At 39.4% G+C, this 23,601-nt stretch overlaps 2 protein-coding genes across 3 annotated transcripts; both read right to left on the bottom strand.

Moving 5' to 3' along the window:
- Nucleotides 1–4,110: 4,110 nt before the first annotated feature.
- Nucleotides 4,111–17,349, bottom strand: LOC121515351 (acyl-coenzyme A thioesterase 5-like). 2 transcript variants are annotated; one of them, XM_041796060.1, is made up of 12 exons: nucleotides 17,221–17,349; nucleotides 16,846–16,956; nucleotides 16,281–16,490; nucleotides 13,888–13,987; nucleotides 13,618–13,808; nucleotides 12,932–13,101; nucleotides 9,860–9,979; nucleotides 7,393–7,475; nucleotides 7,174–7,267; nucleotides 5,266–5,346; nucleotides 4,567–4,708; nucleotides 4,111–4,489 (listed from the first exon to the last, which is right to left on the bottom strand). In XM_041796060.1, the coding sequence occupies exons 3-12, from the start codon at nucleotides 16,474–16,476 to the stop codon at nucleotides 4,359–4,361; spliced, it is 1,308 nt and encodes a 435-aa protein (XP_041651994.1). In that variant the 5' UTR covers nucleotides 16,477–16,490; nucleotides 16,846–16,956; nucleotides 17,221–17,349; the 3' UTR covers nucleotides 4,111–4,358. The 2 variants fall into 2 exon arrangements, with proteins under 2 accessions (XP_041651994.1, XP_041651993.1); XM_041796059.1 differs by lacking the exon at nucleotides 16,846–16,956.
- A 3,112-nt stretch (nucleotides 17,350–20,461) lies between these two features.
- On the bottom strand, nucleotides 20,462–23,598 carry LOC121515504 (zinc finger protein RFP-like). Its single transcript, XM_041796308.1, has 3 exons — nucleotides 23,517–23,598; nucleotides 23,382–23,431; nucleotides 20,462–22,428 (listed from the first exon to the last, which is right to left on the bottom strand). The coding sequence occupies exon 3, from the start codon at nucleotides 22,417–22,419 to the stop codon at nucleotides 20,782–20,784; it is 1,638 nt and encodes a 545-aa protein (XP_041652242.1). The 5' UTR covers nucleotides 22,420–22,428; nucleotides 23,382–23,431; nucleotides 23,517–23,598; the 3' UTR covers nucleotides 20,462–20,781.
- Nucleotides 23,599–23,601: the final 3 nt, after the last annotated feature.

The following is a 23,601-nucleotide window of genomic DNA, read 5'->3' on the forward strand; positions in this document are numbered from 1 at the left end:
AATAAAAGAAGAAACTGGAGCACTGAAATAGTCTTTTGAATTTTCAATTCAAAGAGAATAAATGCTTGGACTAAAAGTGAAGATTAAAATGTGAGGACTTTTTTGGAAGGGCATGAGAAGGCTAGTAGTTATGTCCATGCACTCCGCATAGACCCCTATAGAGAGGCTATCGTCCTCTGTTAGGAGGACGCGTATTCACCAAAAGGTTGAACTGGTTAGATTTGAGAGGTCAAAGTTATTGGACCTCCCTCACTCTGCCACTCTTTTTTCTTTGACTGCGATGAAAAATGTCACAAAGTCAAGGACAGGAGTGATTAAGAGGATAGAAAAAGAGAGACTCAGTGATATGGGAGTTTTACACATAGGAATACCACATTTGCACAAAATGTGAATAAGTTTCACAGAGAGAGTCGATAGTGATGGTTTGTTATTTTTTGTTGCCAAGTTTTTTTTTTCTCCTGATAGACAAAGCCTGTAGGAGACCAGTGCAGATGTGAAAGGGTTTGTTCATTGTTGTTCTGGCTGTGACTTGGATAATCTGTTAGGGTGGTCAAAGAACTTTTGATACATTTATCGAACATCCTTACAGCATGTCACTCTCAGATTTTCTGTACATGAATGAAACCATCTCTGCTTGTACTTAAAACTTCTAGTGTATGAAATTTCTCTGCCTATGAAATTTTTCCTTGCTCTCAATTCTTTAGTTGCTGTCATGAATTTCCTGAGCTCATGCTCAAACATATTTTCTCCCCATAAATTCTTTTTTTTTTTTTTTCTGTGCACATGAAACTCTGTCTGCTTGTACTCAAAACTTCACATGTACAAAATTTTCTTTCTGTCTACTTGAACTTTATCTACCCTTGTGTGAAACTTTCTGTGCATACTTAAAACACTCTTTCCGCATACAAAAATTTCTGTGCTTGCACACAACTTTCTCCATGCTGAAAATATTTGCTTGCTCTTAAACCCTTAATTTTTGCTTAAATTACCTGCACGTTCTCAAAACAGTTTCTCTCATTCGCGCGGCTGTGTGCATGAAACTTGTTCTGCTTGCACTCTAAACTTCTCATGTACGAAATTTCCCTGCAAGTGCTCGAAACAGTCTATGCCTGTGTAAGCAGCTTGCTGAACACGCTCAATAGTTTTTTCCATGTAAAAACTATCATTTTCTGATAGTCTAAGCTATCCTGAAAAAAGGATGGCTGTAACTTTGTTGTACTTAAAAAGGTTAAAATTCTACAGGCGATTTTGGATTAAAAGAACAGGCAGACCAAAAATAGGCAAAACTTGCTTGAGTGCTAAAAGCGCTTTACAATTCCATCAAGCAGACTGAATTGCTTTATGAATGAACAGTGCTCTATAAATAGACATGCACTGCCTTTAACTCAGGTAAACACTGAGCATAAGTCGTGTTTCTTGTTTGACAGGTTTTCCTGTTTTGACACGCCAGAAACATGTCAACACCAGTCTGCTAGTTAGCTTTAGCTAAGGCTAGCTGTGACGTACGCTAGCCAGTGTGAGCCCACTCTAGTTCTGTTTTGTGGCTAAGCCCAAATGTTGGCTTCATATATGGATGTAAGCAGTGGCACATTTATATGACATTACAGCATAATGTATGACCAACGTAAACAGATGTTTAAAAAATCCACGTATAATGTTATTCTATTTCAACTAAACTTAAACTTACATAGCTTGATCATGCCTTCATTGGGTCATGTACTCACCAGAGATATGCAGAGATTCCACAGAGGAAATGATATATTCAGCTGACGTCCTTGAAGAGAAACAGGGAGATGAGTGGCGACTGCAGCTCAGCTGTGGCTCAAACTAACTTTTACTTTCGTTTAGCAGTTTGTTTGTTTTTTTACCTTAAAGCTTCTCTTCCTTCATTGTTGCTCCTCCTCTGTGACGCTTCAACACCTCTTTAAACATACCTTTTATTCCACTATACATTCACCGGCCACTTTATTAGGTACACCTGTTCAATTACCTGTTAGCACAAAAAAGCTAATCAGACAATCACAAAGCAGCAACTCATTGCATTTAGGCAAGTTTACGTGGTCAAGATGACTTACTGAATAATATGGGATATTTTCTTGGCACCTTTGGGCCCCATAGTACCAATTAAGCATCGTTTAAATGCCACAGCCTACCTGAGTACTGTTACTGGCCATGTCTATCCCTTTATGACCACAGTGTACCCATCTTCTGATGGCTACTTCTAGCAGGATAATGCACCATGTCACAAAGCTCAAATCATCTCAAACTGGTTTCTTGAACATGACAATGAGTTCACTGTACTCCAGTGGCCTCCACAGTCACCAGATCTCAATCCAATAGAGCATCTTTGGGATGTGGTGGAACGGGAGGCTCGTATCATGGATGTACAGCTGAATAATCTACAGCAAAGTATGATGCTATCATATCAATATGGACAAAAAACTCTGGAGAATGTTTCCAACACCTTGTTGAAACTGCACCACAACAAATTAAGGCCATTCTGGAGGCAAAAAGGGCCCCACCCTATATTAGCAACCCATACCTACTAAAGTGGCCAGTGAGTGTATATATCAATTGTCTTGGATGGAATATTCCAAATGCTTCTTTTCATTTTTAAGCAGATGATATGGTTATTTACCAATGTACATCTACACCAGCACAAGCTCTTCAACAGGCTTTTGATTTAATCAAAGACCAGCTTTGTCAGCTGCTGCTTGTTCTAATTACAGCTAAAACTAATTATGTTTTTAACATCTTTAAGAGCAGCAAAATGAACACCATATAAATATTACACACTGCACATTTAGCCTAGTAGCATTTAGCAAAACAAGCTTGGTTAAAATGAAACATAACATTTATAAGTAGATTGATCTAAATTAGTGATGACATCTGATAACACATTTTTTAAATTTATGTTTTAAATTAACTCAGAATAAGCCTTTTATTCATACATAGGGAGGGTCCCCTCCAAGGGCGCTGCCATCTTGGATTTTTGCATTTTGCCTGTTTCTATGGCACCATAGAAGGAACCAAATAACAGTTAAGCATGTATTGATTTTTAAACTTCACTGGTTCCCACAGTTATCACCAGAGAAATGATCATCACACTCCAGAATTGACAGTTAGATGTTGATAGTCCCAATTTTACACACTGCACCTTTAATGCATTGTAGTTAATATAAAAACATGTGTACATACCAAAACACCCAGTTACGATTACTTTAGTGTCGTTTTTTGTTCCACATGTGTAATGTTTATCTATCGCTAAGCTAGCATATGATAGCTGCTAATAAACTACGTCAACCACTTACCTTCAAAGTTATGGATGAATTACTCCAAAAAGAACTTATACCCACGTTCCACCTTGAATGTGGTTGTCGATGAGTACATTTCTACAACACGAACCACATCTGAGGATGTTATTTTTGGCAAATTGAGCAAAGAAATCGTAAAGCCTTTCTTGTGCAGACGGTCCATTATCAACTCTCCTGCATGGGCGTGTTGCTGTTACCCTCTCTGCTCTGCAGCGCCACCATTGCCCTCTGCTGGACAAAGTTAGGTACTGCAGAAAGTGAAACTTAAAATGTATTTCATCATCTTAAGATGTTATTATAAGTGGGTTACATTTGTATTCTAAAGTCAGCTGGACTTCTTTAAGTACAAGTCGTCTTGGACACTGGTACATCTTCATTTCTAAAGACAATCTAGGCAAAATTCCCAACTATTTTTCCTTTGTTTTGGTTGTGGAGGATGGATTTCTTTGACTTGATATAACTTGTGGTTCCCATTTGGGAATGAAGGCTTTTAGGTTTTCTGCCCCTTTTTCTTGGAACTATCTGCGGACTGATTTTAAGCTGCAAAACTTGGCAACTGACAGTTAAATCTTAAGTAAGAACTGTGTGAACAGTCTTCAGAGTCATGGAGGGGCCCATCACAGTAACCAAAGATGAGAGAAATATTGGCAGCTAAATCTGCTATGGTTTAGTTTGTTGGTTTGCTTGTGTTGGTGATGCTGAGTGTGAGAGAAGAGGATAGCGTTTGTCCTTTACCCATGCATATGAGCAATAGAAACACGCACAGATCTGACTTCAAATTCTGTCAGTGGACGTTTTCAATCAAATCTTTATTGACAATCATCAATACCGCAACCTGATTTAACACAACATGGGCTATGAAGTCATGCTTCATATCTGTACCTTGAGATCACAACTCATGAGCTAAAGTGAGCTAACGATCCACCATTACATTTATTTATAACATTTCACAGCCTGTCTGTATGAGCATGTGACACATTAAGAGTCCATCAATCTGCAGAAGCCTCTTGTGCTCATGATCCTAAGTTTTCACCTTTGTTACAGCTAGGGCGATGAAGTTGCTCCAGGGTCTGGACCACCGAACAGATTCACCCTCAGAAACACCAGCATCTTCCTCCAGGCATCTTCCTGAGCGCGAGAATGACCCACCATATTTCCCCCGTAGAGAGCCACCACTGCAACGACAACAGAGACGATCCTGGATCATTCAACACGTCACCTTCACTTCAGAACAGTCTGAGGATCGACCTACCCTTCTGACGAGAGTTGGCTACTACGAAGTTGGCGGCTCGGACGTGCGGCGTGTACGGAGGCTCGATCAGGTGACCGGTATTTGGGTACAACAGGACAGTCAGGAGGTGGCTGTTCCCAGCCTGCTCCATCATCTCTTTCATCTGGATAAACAGAGGAAAAGCCTGAGTTAGGACTGTGAGAATATTTATTTACAGGGGTACTACTTTAGACCTAGACCTTGACTGAAGGCCTGAGGCACAGACTGGGCGCAGCGGCACATCTTCAGTCATCGTTGTTAGACTGTATGTCTGATGCTGATGTGCTCAGATGAGAGAACGACAGCTGTGCTTTTCTGGGCACCTGGCACGCTTATCTGGGCATGATCCCGCTCACCACATACTGGGTTCCCAGGACCCAGTGGGCTGGTCCAGACACTGGGGGCAACCACGTGCGTCATGGATGTGGCAGTTGGGAGAACACCTGGAGAGATGGGGCATGGGCCTGATGCAGACCTGAAGGATGGCCATGTGAAGGCCAGAGCAGTACAGCACCAAGGCTGACGCAGTGAAGCGCCAAACCGGCGTATGCTTCCATGTCTGACCTGACCTGAAACTACTCTGCTGTCACCAATCAGTGTGACAGGCTTAGAGCAAAGAGGAAGCTGGTTCTAGACGCCCCCACATTAAAATATTTCAAATATGATTACAAAATGACTCACATCCTTTGCAGACTCAGGGACAGGCCAATTCTGATCATCCTCTCCAACTATCAGCATCAGAGGAACCTGAAGTCGTCCAACCTGCTCAGAGAGAAACAGGAGCAACAGTTCAGCTTTAATCACGATCTACAGCTACATGAGGAATCTTTTACCTGTGGATTTATCAGACATTGCTCACAGCTAGAGAGATAGTTTAAAGCTGCACATTCTGAAGTGGGTATGACCGAATGATCGGCAACCAATCTTTACTGGCTAATTTTTATGAAAATCATCTGTAGATTGGAATTAATGCCTGCAGTCCCTGATCTGATTGCCTGTGGTTAATACTCAGGTATCTGTGTCTGAGAGAAGCACTGTGTTTGCACTTCCCTGCACTGAAGTTATAAGTACTTATCTCATTTGCAAAGTGACACACAGTTCTGATTAATTCTATCAGGTAGGCATATTTGGTTTAATATCATTTGCTGTGCATAGTCACTCAAAATTTCTGCCATCTCTAGTAGTAAAATGTTTTGTATTTCAGCAGACAGAATCATCTCTTTCTTTAAGGCTCTGTTCATGGTTTACAGATAGGAAATAGAATACAGCTACTGCCATCTAGTGGCACTTGAATTGTACTACAGAATAAAGTTGGCTGAGGCATAGATCTACCCACAGTGAATGACAGAACAGTCAGTGTGAGTACCCAGAATGAGCTTAAAGGGAATTTTTATACATTTGTAAATTAAAGTGATTTCATTTTTTTGATTGTTTAGAGCAGTGGTTCTCAACATTAGGTCCGGGACCCCTTTTGGGGTCACAAGACACTGAGAGGGGGTCTCCAGATGCTGTAAAAAAAACCTTTTAATTACACTGTTACCTTTTTGCACCAGTTTTGACCATTTTTTTTCATCATTTCTCCCACCAATTTTAACACATTTTTGCCAGTTAATACCTTTTTTGGTCAGTTTTAAACTATTTCCACCACTTTTTTTTTTTTGCTTGTTTTTGCCACTTCTGAACCAAATCTTGCTACTCTCTGCCTATTGTTGGCTCTGTTTACCCAATTTTTGCCACTATAAGCCCCCCCCCCCCCCTTTTTTGCCACTTTTTACACCATTTCTTTCCCATTTTAACCAAATTCCACTATTTAACATGCCCAATTTTGCTAGTTTAACCAATTTCTTCCAATATCTGCCTGTTTTTTCTTTCTCAGCTAACCCTTTTTTGCCAGCTATTATCAATGTTTCATCCCGTTTCACCAAATTTCCACCAATTTTTGCCAATTTAAAGCAATTTCAGCCACATTTAAACTCCCTTTTACCACTATTTATGCCTATTGTTGCCACTGCTAACCCATTTCCGCAACTTCATCACCTTTTCCACCATTTTTTGCCGTTATTACCCCATTGTAGCCATTTTTAAACCATTTCAATTCTTTTTTTTTTTAACAGAAGGGTTTTACATTTTTAAGAAAGCATTTTAATACACAAATGATTAAAAAAAAAGAACTTTGTTTCTTTGATAAGAGTGGTTATTTTTTTCAGGTTAAATATGAAATATGGATACCACAGCTTTACTTTACAAAGGACCATGGTTTTGCTGACCTACATGGGCCCCCAGTTTGGCTGGGCTCCAGAAAGCTCTCCCATTTATCCCCCCTTATGAGCGGCCTTGTGCACACATGACTATTCTTAATTGTGCATGGCTGTTCAACCACCTTCAGGTACAGTGGGGGTCCCGGTCTCTAGCACCTTTATATTGGGGGTCGTGGGCTGAAAAGGTTGAGAACCCCTGGTTTAGAGATGGGGTTTATGAAGCTTTCTGTAGCTAGCTTATGGAATAAAACAAACTAAAAGTAAACCCTTGTAAAACATTTCTTTCAATCTAAAGAAAAGATGAATAGAAATTCCATCTTCTAATACTCACATCAACTTTGAATGCAGGGTCAGTGGGGATGGGAAGCAGCAGATCTCGCCAGATTATCTGGTTCTCCTCATTAACGCGAGTCTTTTCATTGTTTCTGATGGGATGAAGAAAAAATCTTTATCTTCACAAATCTTACCAATGTTCTCTTAAATCAGGTTTTATTTCTTGGAGGACTAGGCACCGGCCTTAGGCCAGATATCTGCCTCATTTACAGCTTACTTGTTGAAGTGATCCAGTACTTCCTTCAGAGATCCATCTACTGGCTGAATATGACTCCCACTGACACACACGACACACCTGAGCTGGAAAACAACAGAGAGAAATCACCAAAAAGACAAAATGATAAAATGATTCATGATTAAAAAAAAGAAAAAAAAAGAAAACTTCATAGGGAAATGCTGAAAACTCTCATTGTCTGATTATCAGCAGAGAGCTCAGTGAGGAGCTTTAATATGTGGAGAAAATGTTGCGAATATGCTGGAATGTGATCCAGTCACACTGACATGCCATTTTGCATGGTGGAAGAAATTTATCACAAAAATTGAGCAATTCTAATGGAGTCAGTGCAACCAGTTTAAAACATCAACCAGATAGAAACGGTCTCTTACTGTGCAACATGTGCTGGGGGTAAAAGTAAAGAAATCATGCAGGACTGTAGAAAACAACTGTGTTAAGATGTGACATCCTGTCCTCTTATGTGCCTCTAGACCAGGCTAGATGAGACAAATATCTGCCTGCAGGGCCCTGACTACTGACAGCCACATTCTCGTAAATATAAATATATAAATATAGTCCATTTGGTGCCAGATCCAGACTCACAAAGTAGCCCCTTTTATGTTGAGCTCACAGAAACACAAACACCAATTCTGTCTCTCAGGATGTTGAAATCATTGACCCATAGAGGGGGTTTGGGACATTTTGCAGCTTTTATGGATTTTTCTCTTTTTGATTTGATTAATTTGACTGTGTTAATGTTAACAACATACATTTTAGAGGGTTTAGAGTTTTTTTTTAATAAAATTTGGTCATTTTTAACACCAGATCCTGCAATGGGCAAATGTTAAGCTCTGTATGATTTTTATCTACTGAAACCCATGAAAACCATAATTTTTCATCCTGCAGTCACTGCAGAAAAAATGAATACATGAAAAGTCACTGCTTCAAACTGGCATTTTTTCCTGTTTGTAATCAAATGTCAGCCATTCTCTCATTTTTGGCATGAGGGGAAATTGCATGCCCTTTTTCTGGTTTCCTACAGTGGCACTATTATATCAATTTATAAAAATTGTATAAATTGATATAATAGTGCATAAAAATTAAAGTAGTTGCTCATCATTGACACATTCTAGGCTGTGATAATCCATTTCATGAAATTTAAATTTCATGTAGAATATGAAAAATATTTAATTTTCTGTTTTTTATTACAAAGGTTAACTGGCATTGAAAGGGTTAAATTTGATGAACTGAAAATTAACGAATGAAAATTAGCTAATGTAAATCTGACATTGCTTGTGAATTGTGGTTTAACAGAATCATTTTTAAAAACAAACTACTGACACTTTGACAAAAACGATGGTACCCTTAACTTAATATTTTGTTGCACAACCTTTTGATGCAATCACTGCAATCAAGCGATTTATCTGCACCTGTCCCAGGTATTTTGGCCCATTTCTCGTGAGCAAACTGCTCCAGCTGTCTCAGGTTTGAAGGGTGCCTCCTCCAGACTGCATGTTCCAGCTCTTTCCTTGTTTAGCTCTTTGTTTTTGCTCATTGTCCTGTTGGAGGACCCATGACCTGTACTGAGACCAAGCTTTCTGACACTGAGCAGCACATTTGGCTCCAGAATGCCTTAATAGTCATGAGATTTCACTGTACCCTGCACAGATTCAAGACTCTCTGTGCCAGATGCAGCAAAGCAGCTCCAGAACATAACCAACCGCCTCCATGGTTCACAGTAACTACTGTGTTCTTTTCTTTAGATGCTTCATTTTTGCGTCTGTGAACATAGAGCTGATGTGCCTAGCCAAAAAGCTCCAGTTTTGTCTCATCTGTTCAGAGGATATTCTCCCAGAAGATTTGTGGCTTGTAAAAATGCATTTGGCAAATTCCAGTCTGGCTTTTTATGATTTCCTTTCCTTTCCTTTTCCTTGATTTATCCTGACCTTGGAGATCACCTCTAATAGCTTTGGAAGTTTTTTCTATTATCTGTCTCTTCATCCAGGGAGGGTGGCTACAGTCCCATGGACCTTAAACCTCTGAATAATATGGTGAACTGTAGTCAGAGGAACATCAAGCTGCTTGGAGATGGTCTTAGAGCCTTTACCTCTAACATGCTGGTCTATCATTGGTCTATCATTGTTCAGTTTCATTAGTTTGCTTTTAAAATGATTCTGTTAAACCATAGTTCAAATGTAATGTCTGATTTTCACACGTTCATTTTCAGTCACTTTTTATTTATTATTACTTTTATCAGTTTCAAGTCATTTCTGAGATCAGTGTGGGTTTTTCTTTCTTTAACCAAAGGGTACTGACTGTTTTGTCCACATGTGTATCGGTTTGTCAGACCAGGAACAAAAACACTGGAATTGGCTCACCTGAAGATTTCAGGTCTTTAGCTTCAACGTCCTCTATTATAGAAGTAGACCAACATTTATTTGGAAGTGGCTCTGGGCTATTATAGTCTTACCTTCATAACTTGAGAGTAAACGGCCAGTTTTAAGGCCATGCAGGTGCCGAAAGAAAGCCCTAAAATGGCGATCCTGCTGCCGTGTATCTGAGGATGTTGTTCCAGGAGTTTATACGCCTTCTGCAGGAAACATGTCAGAAAACAACATGTTAAAACTGCAGGATGGACACAAGGCTTTCAACGTGGGGCAAAGGTATAAAATAATTTTAAAAATATACATAGGTGAGGAAAAAATTCATATTTCATAGTGAAATGCATAAAAATCAAGATTGTAAAAATGTGTACATAATACAGTTTTAGATCTGCTGGTGATATTTTTGCTCAAATAAAGTGTTGACTCTGTGTGCTCAGAGATAATTCTTTCCCTCTTTTATTCAGCCAGTTAGAACCAAACTGCTGTCAGACTGTTGGCCTAGTTTTGATTTTATTACATCACAGTACCAGAGCGTAAAGGTATGGTTTATTGGTGTGATTTATACTGCATCTAATAACACAGAAGGCTGATTCACAGTGCTGCTTCAAGGTGGGATATTTATGCCCCTTTTAATATTGCAGAGGTGTAACAGGGGTTAAAGTGATCCCCTCTCTGTGCCAGTGTAAGAGGTGGAAAAGAAGCAACCCCTACTCACAACCCCAAACACACTGTGCATGAACAAACAGGGGTACTAAGTACTAAACCATTGTGGTATCAGTGTAAATGTCTGATGGCAGAATGACAGCAGAGCTTTGTTATAGCACTGTTGTTCATAAGAGCTGTGAAAACATCTAGCAAAGTGGGTTACATTAAAAGGCAAAGAACCTCTGAACCAGATATTTATGGTTTATTGACACATAAATACACCAAGATAACAGGCAACTGTCCCAGTGTCTACTGCTGTGGTGTCAAACTCAAGGCCAGGGGGCCAACTCCGGCCAGTGGAACGATTATATCCGGTCCGCAACACCATATCATATTTGTATTCTAACTGGCCCACCAGTATGAGGTCTGCAGATTTCCTCCAGTATAATAATGTAGATTTCAACGCGATTATTTAAAATATGCTTGTTAAGCCATACAAATCTGAACAATTAAATAGTAAGAAAGATTTCATTCAAAGTCAAGAATGTGGGGAAAGAACTTAATTTGAGGTTTTATTTCATATCAATTTGCATCTCAAGATTACGACTCAAACTTATGATTTTGAGTTTTCATTTCATAATTTGACCTTTTTAAATCATAATTTGGACTTTATATGTCCCATTTTACCTTTTAGATTCACAATTTCAAATTTCAAGTCATATTTTGACCTTTTCAACTCCTTACTTTGGCTTTTTTATCCCACATTTTGACTTTTAAATTCATGATTTCAAAATTTTTCCCATATTTTGACATTTTAAATGAATACTCTTTACTTTTTATATCATACTTTGACCTTTAAAAATCCCAATCGTAAATTTAAGTCTTCATTTTGAATTCTCGCTCATACTTAGACATTTTCAATTCCTACTTTTGGCTTTTTAATCCCATATTTCAACTACCAGAACTACAATTTAAAATTTCAAGTCATATTTTGACTTTTAAACTCATGATTTCAATTTTTTTCTCATATTTTGACATTTTAAATTCATAATTTTTACTTTTTAAATCTTATTTTGATCTTTTAGATACACAGTTCTAAATTTAAGTCATATTTTAACTTTTTAAGTCATTATTTTGAATTTAATCTCATATTTTTACATTTTCAACTCCTAACTTTGGCTTTTTAATCCCATATTTTTAACTACAGACAAACAATTTTTAATCTGAACTCAAATTTTGACTTTTAAACTCATGATTTCAAATTTGATGTCATATTTTGACCTTTCAATCTTATGATTTCAACTTCCTTCTTGCTATTTCCTTCTTAAAAGAACTCTTTTTCTATTTTTAATATTGTGTTCTGATCTTTTGAACTAATAAGTTGAAATTTTTATATCAGATTTTTACCTTAAAACTTATCATTTTTACTTTTTTAATCTCAAAATTATTTATCATCAGTGCTGTTTTTTTCATATTTTATTACTGGTGAAAATGAAGTTGACAGTTATAGATAAATGTTGACCTTTATAGGCCCTCAGGTTGGACCTAAATCCAGAATCCGGCCCCTGCTGTGACTGAGTCTGACACCGCTGGTCTACTGTATAAAGACCTCGATAAACCTTCACTTATCTGACAATATTTACAAATGGTATTGTTATGTAACTTTATTATAATCAGAGCAGTCCTATAAAGAGTGGCATGAAATCAGCCGCTAACTCAGGTGGATTAAGATGCACGTTTGATGCGTTTGTTAGAAAAATAAGCTGCATTCTATATAATGGTATGACCAGTTGTCATTTCAGACTGGGTGCGTGTTTGTTGCATATTTGATACCAGAGGAATGTGTTCTGCATGTCACAGCCTTGTCTTTTCTCCTGCAGGTAGGGTCAGGAATCACAGTGTTAATTTCGTCGACTAAAACTATTCATCGACAGCCTTTTTTCCATGAAAAAAAAACTAGACTAAAACTAACAAAAATAGATCTGTGGTGACTAAAACTGACAAAAACTACATTTAGTTTTTGTAAAAATGACTAAAACTTGTCTAAAATGTAATGTAGTTTTCATCTGACATTCAAAATCTGTGATATTTCTCTACTGTGGGTAAATCTGTCAAAATGCAATGCATCTGTAGCTATTCTGCCTCTCAGCTGTAGAAAGCAGGGACCCCAGGTTTGGCAGAGTGCAGAGAACACACTACCATAATCTGGTACCAGATTTAGGCCAGAGAATAAATGCTTGGACTAAAAGTAAAATGTGAGGACTTTTTATGGACTAAAACGAGACTAAAATGTTTTTGTTTTTTTGTCGACTAAAACTAGAATAAAACTAAAAAGGATAGAAATGACTAAATGTGACTAAAACTAGTAAAATGCATTTAATTTAAAGACTAAAACTAAAATTAAAAACAGCTGCCAAAATTAACACATGGGTATCATTCGGGTCTCTGATCCTTATCATTTTGAGGTGTTCTGATTCAACAGCTAGTTAAGAATCCCAAATTCAGAAGCTTACCTCAAAATAATCATTTTCGACTATCTTCCCTGTTTCCATGGTAACTTTTGGTGTCAGGTAGTCGAGGGCCAGGGCGGCGATGCCGTTGGAGGCCAGAAGAGATGCACGGTACTCCACCAACTGCCCTCCACCCCCCCAGAGGTCTATGATGGCAGGGAAAGGTCCTGGTCCTTCAGAAGAGACACAACACCAGATGCACTGAGATGATAATGTGACTCTATATTTACATAAGAACGAAAATCTCCTGCACTAGACTCAGGTTTCACACAAATGTAAGTGCTTACAAATAATGGAGCTGCTGTCTTCTGCTATTTTGCACATCCGTTGCATTTTGTGTCTTTACTGATGTGAAAATGTTTTTAAGCCTTAAATTATCAGTGATTATACTTAATCTCAGAACGTGCCATCGTGGTATTTCATTGTTGTGTATTGCACTTCCATATAAGGAACTGCATTTCCTGTGCAGAACTCTGTGTTGGTTTTGGCACCTCCTGTGGTCAAAGTTGTCAACATCATCTCTTTGCTTCTCCTGTACATGTTTATGTGTAAAATAAATCCTGCTTCCTCTAACCAGACCAAGATGTCACTCACTAAGAATGTCTGCTGTAGAAAGCAAGAAAAGGTCAGTTTCTGCAGCACACCTTAGCTCCAGTCAAAGAAAACCATTCCCCCAACTCTGAACCTACCTGAGGGCAGGAAAAGAGTCGCAGTGAGTCCTTCCTCAGTGATCGGGATCCTCTTGACACCAGGCGCCATATACCAGCGCTCCACTGCCATACCAACCAGTGGCACCTGATCTGTGAAGCCCTCCGTCTGGTGACCCTGGTACACAGAGATCATGAACTCCATGGGAGTCTGGACGTTCTTCTTTCTCATCCTGAGGGACAATGAAAGACACCGACGCTGATCCTCAAAGTTTTGGTTTTTTATGGACAGTTTTACTCTCGTTTTCCTACCTGAGCCAAGGTTTGCTGCCAGGAACTGTTCTGAGGCTCCACATGAGACCCATCGGTTCAACGCCAGTATACGTCCCTCCCAGACTGGGATCCTCTGAAACTGTGTTAGAAATATAAGAATTATTATCACAGTTTGGTGTTGATTCCTCCAACACTATCAAGGCCGTGCATAAGGGGGGATGAAGCAGAGAGCTTTCTGGGGCCAGCCCAATGGGGGGACCATGGAGGTCAGCAAAATCATGGTCCATTGTAGAGTCAGGCTGTGATAACAATGTTTGATTTTTTTTAATCTGAATAACAACGACCCTTAACAATGCAACAAACAATTTATGAGTTTATTTATGCAGAAGTACAAAGCCTCTTTCAAAATATGAACCCCTTTTCTTAAAGCAGAATAAAAATGGGTTAAAAGTGGCAAGAATGGCTTTAAAGTGGCAAAATGGGTTAACAGAAGCAGAATAAATGGAGGAAAGTCACAAAATGACTAAAAAATTGTAAAAACAGGTAGAAAAAAGGTAAAAGGGGTTACAAGTGGCAAAAATAAGCATAAGAAAGAGTAAAATGCTGTTAAAATGGGCATGTATTGGAATATAAAGTGGGGAAAGTTGGTTTTATAGAGGTTAAATGGGTTAACAGAGTTAAAATGGGCAGGGAAGTGGTGAAAAATGGTCAATAGTGAGGCAAGAATGGGTTAACAGAAGAAAAATAATGGAAGAAAGTCACAAAATGGCTTAAAAATTCAACAAAGGCAGAAAAAAGATGAAAAGGGGTTACATGTGGCAAAAAATAAGCATAAGAAAGAGCGAAGGGCTGTTAAAATTGGCACATATTGGAATAAAAAGTGGGGAAAATGGGTTAAAGAGGAAAGAATTAGTTAAATGTGGCAAAAATGGGTTAAAAGAATCAGAAAAAGTGAAGGAAAGTCCCAAAAATGGCTTAAAAATGGTAAAAATGGGCATAAAAAAGGTGACAAGGGGTTACAAGTGGCAAAAGTAAGCATAAGAAAGTGAAATGCTGTTAATATTGGCATAAATTAGAATAAAAAGTAATTAAAATGAGTTTTATAGAAGCAAAATGGATTTACAGAGTAAAAATGGGCCAAAAAAGTGATGAACAATACAATACAATACAATAACTTTATTTAGCAGGGGTAAATAGTGGAGAAAATGGTTTAACAGAAGCAAAGTTAAGAAGGAAAGTCACAAAAATGGCATAAAAATTTGACAAACAGGCAGAAAAGAAAGATAAAAAAGGGGTTACATGTGGCAAAAATAAGCATAAGAAAGAGTGAAATGCTGTTAAAATTGGCATGTATTGGCATATAAAGCAGGGAAAATGGGTTTTATAGAGGTAAAATGGGTTAACGTGCAGAATAGATGGTGGAAAGTCACAAAAATGGGTTATAAGTGGCAAAAAAATCAGCATTAAGAATTAAATTGAGTTAAAATGGGCATTAAAAGTGGTGAAAAGGGGTCACTATTGCAAAAAAGGGTAAAAAGTGGCAGGAACAGCAGAAAAAGTGGTAAAAAGGGGTTAAAAGTGGTAAAAAAAATAAAAATAAAAAGAAAGTGGCACACTGTGTAAAAAGTGCACAAAATTGATGAAAAATGGTCAATAAAAGTGGCAAAAATTGGCTGAGAAAGAAGTTAAAAGAGGTTAAAAAAGAAGCATAAATATGTATCTTCAATATCAGACCCAATAATTGCTTTATACGCTTTTCAGCTCCAGAATGAAGTTTTAGCCAGGATGCTAGCATCAATACTACCATCATCAATAATTCCTAACTGGGGAGGATCCGTCTCTGGGTTTATCAGGAGTCCAGACAAATCTGGGGCCAGACCTGAACACTGTTAAAAACATGTATAGTTAACATGAGGTTAACTAAAACATTAGACATCACCATCCTCATTCATTTAGACCAAAATTATGTCAGTGAGATTAAATTTTGGTCTATAATGCCAGTAAAATTTTGTGTCTAAGCAGGCGTCCAGCTCTAAGTGTTATTTTGGATCTTTTTTGTGCCTGTATTTGGACAGGACAGTGGATGGAGTGAGAAATTTGGGAGAGAGAGAGAAGAATAACTTGCAGGACAGGAGCCACAGGTCAGACTTGACCCCAGACCACCTGCTTTGAGCACTATAGCCTCCATACATGAGGTGCAGCCTTACCACTAGGTCTACTGGCACCCCAGCAGTATTTCTATCAAGAGAATGGAAATAAAGTTGTGTGTAGGCTGTGGGAGGTTAATAGGCCCATTCAAATAAGGTTTGTGGACGCTACCCTGCAGGAGGACTGAAGGCGACGTCAGCCACAGTCTACAAGCCAGTCTGGCATCGTTTACCAACAGACACAGAGTTCAGAGAATTTCAACATCAGGATCTTAAGTCTAGTACCGTTCACAGTCCCCGTGTTATCGGCGGTGTAGTGAGCAAACGCCTCCCAGTCATGTCCATCCTCGCTATGATGGAGGACGTGTACAGTCAGCTGGAAACCAGGCGGCGTGTTCTGGACCAAGATGGTGAACTTCTCATCCACCAGTCCTCTGGACGGCTGGACCGAGAGCTTCACACAGCACTGATCCTTCTGCATCTTTAGGTCATGAACTGGAAAGATAAACCAGATCTGTTTGACTGGAGGAAAGACTAGAAAGAAATCTTTACTAAAGATGGAAGAAGAACATGCAAACGTCACACCAAGAACCACAAGCCTGAAAATGAGACATACTGTACTCTCACTAGTTTCCTCCCTGGTTATACTGCTCCCAGGTACAAAGGTAAAGAGTGTTACTGTCTAATGCTCTTAGTAGATTTTAATTCATGTGTGTGCTCTGCTTCCTGTGAGCTTGTTCAGATCATCGAGCTCCAGCCAAGTTTGGCTTAAAGTTTAACCAAGTTAACTCTGCATTGACTATTAGGGGAAGTTCTTATTCCTTAAACTGAAAAAAACAAACAAACCCACCTTGTTTTTTTCGTCTTTAGACACATCTCTCATAAGTTTTCTTTCCGGAGTCTTGCTCTGGACTTTGTGGCTCTCTTTGAGTTTCTCATTGATCCTCTTCACTCTAGTTCTCTGAGATAATTTCATATTCTTCAAAATAGACCAAATTCACATTTAAAGAGCTATTTTCAGATAAATTTTCACCTTCTTTCGCTATTTTTCTAATATTTTTCTGCAGTACTATATTCAGATGGAAAAAATCAGAATCAGATGTTGAAAACAATGAAACAAAGTGGAGGAGAAGAGTAACAACTGAAGTAGAGATCATGTAACTCAGTAGCCAATCATCATGCAGCATTTCTGTAAACTTACTATTTTAGATTTTAATGATCATACCTGAGTTGTGGTCCTCAGTTGTGCTGTCTGTACCTCCTGCTGTTCAACTCGTCACAGAGTCCAAAATCAAACACCTGTCATTGAATCTGTGTCATATATAAACTGTCAGAAAGGTGACCCATAAACCAGTGTTATCTGGTCTAAAGTTCAGACTGGTTGATTCTCCTCCCACTGGAGAGAGGGGCACAACCTAACACATTTTGGATTTGACTAAATATTCAGTAAAGATATTAAAGTTACATTAATGATATGGTTATAATACCCACACACACATCTCTGCCACAAACTAACACTGAAATTGTTTTTTATCTTTCACCGCTTTTTGGAGCATTGCACTGAAAGTGACTGAGGCGAAATGTTTACAGCTAACCCCTTGGTGGATTCATCCTAACATCCATTAGACGGACGGGACAATCCAGAATTTGAGGACATTTTCAGTCCCACCTGTAAAATTCTAAATAATCAATGAAAAAAAAAAAATGTAATGCCTGAAATTAGTTTTAAAATCCATTTTTAGCATAAATGTTTCCCGTTATTGCAACAACTGTTCTAAACCCAAAAACATTTCGTTTCATGTAATAGTTATTGTACCTCAGAGCTGCGCCCCACAACATAAGTGCAACTAACCTGAAACGCCAGATGGATGTGTTTTACACATCCACCTGGAAAACTTTCAATACGAAGTGTTTGGGAAAGGGCAGAGGATTTGAAAAACACTCAGATTGGATGAACGTTCTGTTTATCACATCTTTACGGGCCAATCAGAGCAACAAAACAGGTGACGTAGCCACTACCGAGGTGCGCATGCGCAGCTACTGAGGAATATCGCGAACCATGGCGACTGTAAACATGTCAGTGCACGGCTTTTGTCGTTTTTGAAAAGAAAACAACTTACTGCTGTTCTTTGCTCTTCTTTTAACGAAGAAATGTCATCAAGTTCTGATCAAACTGGCGCTTTAGCAGCATCCACGCTAATGGCCAGCTCAGACTAAACGATTTTTTTGGTCATCCACGATGGCACCATGCCAGACTATGCCACCAAATCTTGTCCTGTCTTGGTCGACAGCATGGCCACACTACAAGAGTGCTACCCTACCGCTCACCGTATGCTGACATCACCACCGTCTCCGTGACTGAGTACGAGTTCACAGGTTGTTGGGGGGCGGGCCAAAGAGTGTCAATCACTCTGCGACAGAAGAGCTCGGTGTGATTGTAACCTGTTGTTAACGTCAGGTCAGGTTATCAATCTAGATGACAATGTATGAAAAAATTCTGACATGCTAGTCTTGTTGAATCGTGGTCGTGGGGCGTCTTGGCGTATTGTTAAGTATGTCACACTTCAAGACCATTGTCGTTCCTGATGCTTTAAATCAGGCCCGAGTTTTGACGATGAGCTGTGATGTTGCAGTTGGGCTTAAATCTGACTGAATTCGTGTAGTCTGAGCCAGCCTTAAGCTCTTCCGTCTCTTCTGGCCTCTTGTTGCTGCTTGGTTACATAACGACTCCACCACGCCTGAAAGTACTGCCCCTCGACGCTGATTGGTCCTGTCACTTACTAACCGGGCCCTAATGGTTCAGACGGGAGCTTTGCAAAATGGATTCGCCAGCGAGAAACAAGGAAACAGGCAAATCCATTTGCTTTGCAAGGCTAATATACAACCCTGTTACCCAAAAAGTTTTGTAGACGAAAAGTCAGACCAGAGACCGACATGACTCTGCAGAATATCTGCCATCAAACATGCTGACAGCACAGCTGGAGTTAAAAGGAACTCCTGTCTTGATTTCTTCAGAAATTTCAAAATCATGAGCCTAACGTGATTGTGTCAAGCTAACCAAGTCAACCCTGCGACTCATTTTAACTGAATAATACAGAAGAGGATAAGGGCCAATGAAAAAAAAATTTTGAGATGCAATTTTTTTTTAATTCTGAGAAAAAGTCAGAAACCTGAGATTAAAGTCAGAATTCAATTTTTTCAGTGGCCCTAATCTTCTGTAGAATAAGACAAATGAATGCAAAGTTTTTTTTTTCATAAAAAGGCTAGCACAGCTGGTTGTCCAACAACTGAGCTGCAGCCCTGTTACTTTAATTCAATACAGCAGAAGTGTCCAAACCTTTTTCCACTGAGGGTCACATGTTGAGGTGTACAAGGATGCTGAGGCCACTTTAATATCCACAAGGTGAGCTATATGAAAGTTTTTTAAACCAGTATAATTTAGGTTAAGATATGCTTAGTGACTGAGCATGCCTAAACGACTAGTTTAGTCAGGACCATTTTGTCAAGAAACACATGATTTGTGGTCATATATATTCATTTATTAATATTCATTTATGTTTGGCGGTGTGCCCCCTGCCAACAAGGACAAATGAACATCAAAAAAAGAAAACAGGACAAAGCAGTAAGTTCCATCTGCAAATTCTTAAGCCCCTCAGTTTAATGAGCAAAAGGGAGCAGCATGTATAATCTAATCTAATCTGTAGATGTAACTTTTACTGTAATCACTAAATGTTCCTTTTCTCTCATTCCTGAACATCAGGATTAAACCAGTTATCCACCACTCTTTGACGAGGCTGAGTGTTAACGCTGATATTCTTTAATGAAGTGAGTTTGAGACAGTTATATGTTTTCACCAGTGGGGCTGAGTGCTAATGTTAATATGTGAGTAGACTTTCATTGACTGGAAAGAAAAACAAATCTCTGAGAAAGACATTTCTAGAGAATAATTAAATCAGACTAGGGTTGCAGATTAAATCTAGTTTTAGTTTCCCAGTCTTCCACTGCTTGCCGTTGGATGTTCATTGAGACTCACCTTTGAAGTCAAAAGACTGAGTCAGTAGTTTTAGTCTGTGGAACAATCTTTAATTTGGTGGTCATGACAAAAAAATCAAGTTTTTATTCTTAGACTGATATCAGTTAACACCAAAACAACCTTATTAGGCATGCAGAAAGATTACAGTTTGATATTATTGATTAAGAGAGAAAGCAAATTACATTTTTACCCACACCGATGAAATCAGCAGGGTTATGTTAAGGGTTCCGTATCTTTCTATCTTTGTTTGTTTGTATGTGTACAAGATAACTCGACAACGAAAAGTCGGATCTTCACCAAACTTTCAGAGAATGATGGGATAGTGACAGGGAAGAATCGATTATATTTTGGTGATGATCCACGCAGCTGTTCGGTTTTTCTCGGACGTCGAATTTTGAACACCATAGTCAATCAATGGGAGCGTGACTTTCTCGGTGGCGCTGCTTCGGCGTGGGTCTGCTGCCTCAGACGGCCATTCTAGTTTACATATACAATAAAAAAAAAGATTCAAGCTAACTTTTAATACTTCTTATGTACAAATGGAAACTTTGAAGGCCAAAGTGGAGAGCAGCTGAACATGGATCTCTGAAAGGGTGAGCGTGCCAAAGTTGACCCCAGCCAATCCAACGGTGCTTAACTGGAGGTTTAACTTTGCAAAAACATGATTTGAAGTGCACAAGAAAAATTAAGCAAATAATGGTTAATCTCTTCCATGAATTTCTCTGCTGTGTCTCAATAGTCTATCTACTCAGATTAAACAACAGGAGAGATGACCAGAGGAGCAGAGTTTTTACCACCATCATAATTACAAGGACTAAAGTATGGGTAGAGTTCCTCAGTGAAGGAGCAGTCAGTAAAGGAGTAGATCAGAGCTGCAGCATCAACGTCATAAAAGGAGACCAGACCCTCCTCATAATCCACAAACACCCCCACCTTCTCAGGACCAGACTGCAGAGAGAGACGGACTGATGGGCCAGCACAAGCTTTGTACTCATTTCCATTCCTCAAACATATCGTCCAGTAACCGCTCTGAGGACCTGTTGTGATTTGTCCCTTCCTGTTGATTGATTCTCTGGCCACTCCTAAATCCCACACAGTCTTCCCTTTAACCTGAACCTCGTAGTAAAATCTGCCTGAAGAGAAACTCTGCTGTGACAAGACACAACTGCATTTATCAAATCTCTTTGGGTTGTCCGGGAGATTCTTCTTCATGTCACCATATTTAACTTGTTTTCCATCATCAGACAGGATGAGTTTAGGATATGCTGTATCAGGATCGAGTGTCACATCCACCTCATACTGCTGGATCCTCTTCAGCTCCACCTCACAGATCAGCTTCTCCATCTGTATACTGATGGTCTCCTCCAGCTGCTTCACAGCTCTCTTCACAGTCTCCTCATGTGAAGGTGGATGGACTCTGACTTCAGTCCAGTCCTTGGTGGGTGGAGCAGCGTTCAGAGACTTGAAGTTCTGGAGGAGTTGGAGGTGGTCTTCAGAGCGTGAGAGCTGCTCCACCTCAGTGCTCGTCTTCTCCAGATCAGAGATTTCCTGTTCCAGCTCTCTGATGAAGCCTTCAGCCTGGTTCTTTGTCTTTTCCTGCTTCTCTTTGACTGAATTGATGAGTTTGTCGAGGTTTCTCTGCACAGTCTCTATCAGAGCATTGAAGACCTGAACACTTTCTGCAATCTCTCTCTCTGCGTTCTGATCACTGAGCTTCACTGAGCGTTTAAGCTCTTGAATCTTCAGTTGTCTCTTCTGGATCATCTGATTCATTTCAGCCTTTCTTTTCTCCAGTTCAGCCTTCTTTCTATAATATTCTTCTTTCACAGGAACAACACTGTGGGTCTGATGCTCTAAAACCGTGCACATCACGCAGACACACCTCTGGTCGTTCTTACAGAACAGCTCCAGCAGTTTGTCGTGCTTCTCACACATCCAGTCTTCCAGGTTCTCCACAGGGTCGATCAGCTGATGTTTCTTCAGACCTGACATGGTCAGATGAGGCTCCAGGTGAGTCTCACAGTAAGAAGCCAGACACACCAGGCAGGACTTCAGGGCATTCAGTTTGGTTCCAGTGCAGACGTCACAGGGAACTTCTCCTGGTTTGGAAACTTGTCTTTCTGAGCTGCTGCTGCTGGATTCCTGCTGAGCTGACTGTCTGAACTGAGCAGCCATCTCCTTGATGAAAATATTCACCTTCAGCTGTGGTCTGGTGGAGAAAACCTCTTTACAGTTGGGACATCGATATGGGACATTACTATCCCAGTGTTCAGTGATGCAGCTTTGACAGAAGTTGTGTCCACATGATAAGGCGACAGGATCAGTGAAGACATCCAGACAGATGGAGCACAGGAACTGATCTTCAGTCAACAGACAGCTGGCAGCAGACATTTCTACAGTCTGAGGACAAAAAGTGGGAAACCTTCAACCTTGAACCACAGTTATTACTAAATATTTGTAAGATGGAGGCAAGTTTTGTTAAGTGGGACTAGAACAGTTATTGATATTTGTCACCCGCCTGCATTTTTTATGAAAAAGGCCTGTTGAATCTCAACACTTTAAGCACAATCAAGTTAAAAACATTTACTTTTTCAGGAACTCTGGACTATCAGAACATGTGTGCTGGAGGGATTTCAAACAAATGTCTTAAAGGTTATATGACCACAAAGACCACATAAAAGAACAAAACAGATCTGGAGAAGGCTACAAAAACATTTCTGCTGCACTGAAGGTTCAGTTTAAATTCCTGGTTAAATTTTGGAAGGTCACAGGTCAAGGTTATTGGCGCATGCATGTCCATTTCTTATAATATTTGTACCTTAGAAAACACCCCAGACTTCACTCATAGGGAACTTCAGGAATACCTATAACCACCAGCTGGTAGTTCTAGTTGATCTAACTTTTAATATGTTTTATATTTGATTGCCCATAATGTTAGAAGTGCTTTGTTTCATCAAGCAGACTGAATTGCTTTATGCATGGATGATACTCTATAAATTGTCGAGCCCTGCTGTGACTTTTAACACAGACTATCACTGAGTGTAAGTCATGTTTCTTGTCTGACAGGTTTACCTGTTTTGACATTCCAGAAACAAGTCAAGACTAGTCAGCTAGTTAGCTTTAGCTCTGGCTAGCTGTGACATACACTAGCAGGTGTACGCTCTCTTTCGTTTTCTGTTTTGCGGCTAGGGCCAAATGTTGGCTACATCTGGATGTAAGCAGTGGCACATTTCTATGGCATTACAGATTAATGTATGACTACTGTGAACATGTGTAAAAAATCTACATGTATAATTCTATCTTGAACTAAAACTTTCATCACTTGATCATGTCTTCATGGGTCATGTACTCACCAGAGATGTGCAGAGATTCCACTGAGGAGACGATGATTTCAGCTGACGTCCTTAAAGAGAGACAGGGAGATGACAGTCAACAGGAGTTCAGCTGTGGCTCAAATGATTTTTTACCTTAATTTAGCAGATTTGTACCTGGAAGCCTCTCCTCCTTCAGTGTTGCTCCTCCTCTCAGTGCAGCTCTAATAAGGAAGGTTCGATGCCTCTTTGGAAAATACCT

This window comes from Cheilinus undulatus, linkage group 9 (genome assembly GCF_018320785.1).
Source record: "Cheilinus undulatus linkage group 9, ASM1832078v1, whole genome shotgun sequence".
In the NCBI taxonomy this organism is placed as follows: domain Eukaryota; kingdom Metazoa; phylum Chordata; class Actinopteri; order Labriformes; family Labridae; genus Cheilinus; species Cheilinus undulatus.

Bases quoted from the DNA above. Each gene is read 5' to 3' on its own strand.
- LOC121515351 (XM_041796059.1), bottom strand. From the start codon at position 16,476: ATGCAGAAGGATCAGTGCTGTGTGAAGCTCTCGGTCCAGCCGTCCAGA. The intron at 13,102-13,617 runs GTAGGTTCAGAG...TCTCTTCTGAAG, and splicing joins GACTCTTTTCCTGCCCTCAG to GACCAGGACCTTTCCCTGCC. The intron at 7,268-7,392 runs GTAAGCTGTAAA...TCATCCCATCAG, and splicing joins GTACTGGATCACTTCAACAA to AAACAATGAAAAGACTCGCG.
- LOC121515504 (XM_041796308.1), bottom strand. From the start codon at position 22,419: ATGTCTGCTGCCAGCTGTCTGTTGACTGAAGATCAGTTCCTGTGCTCC.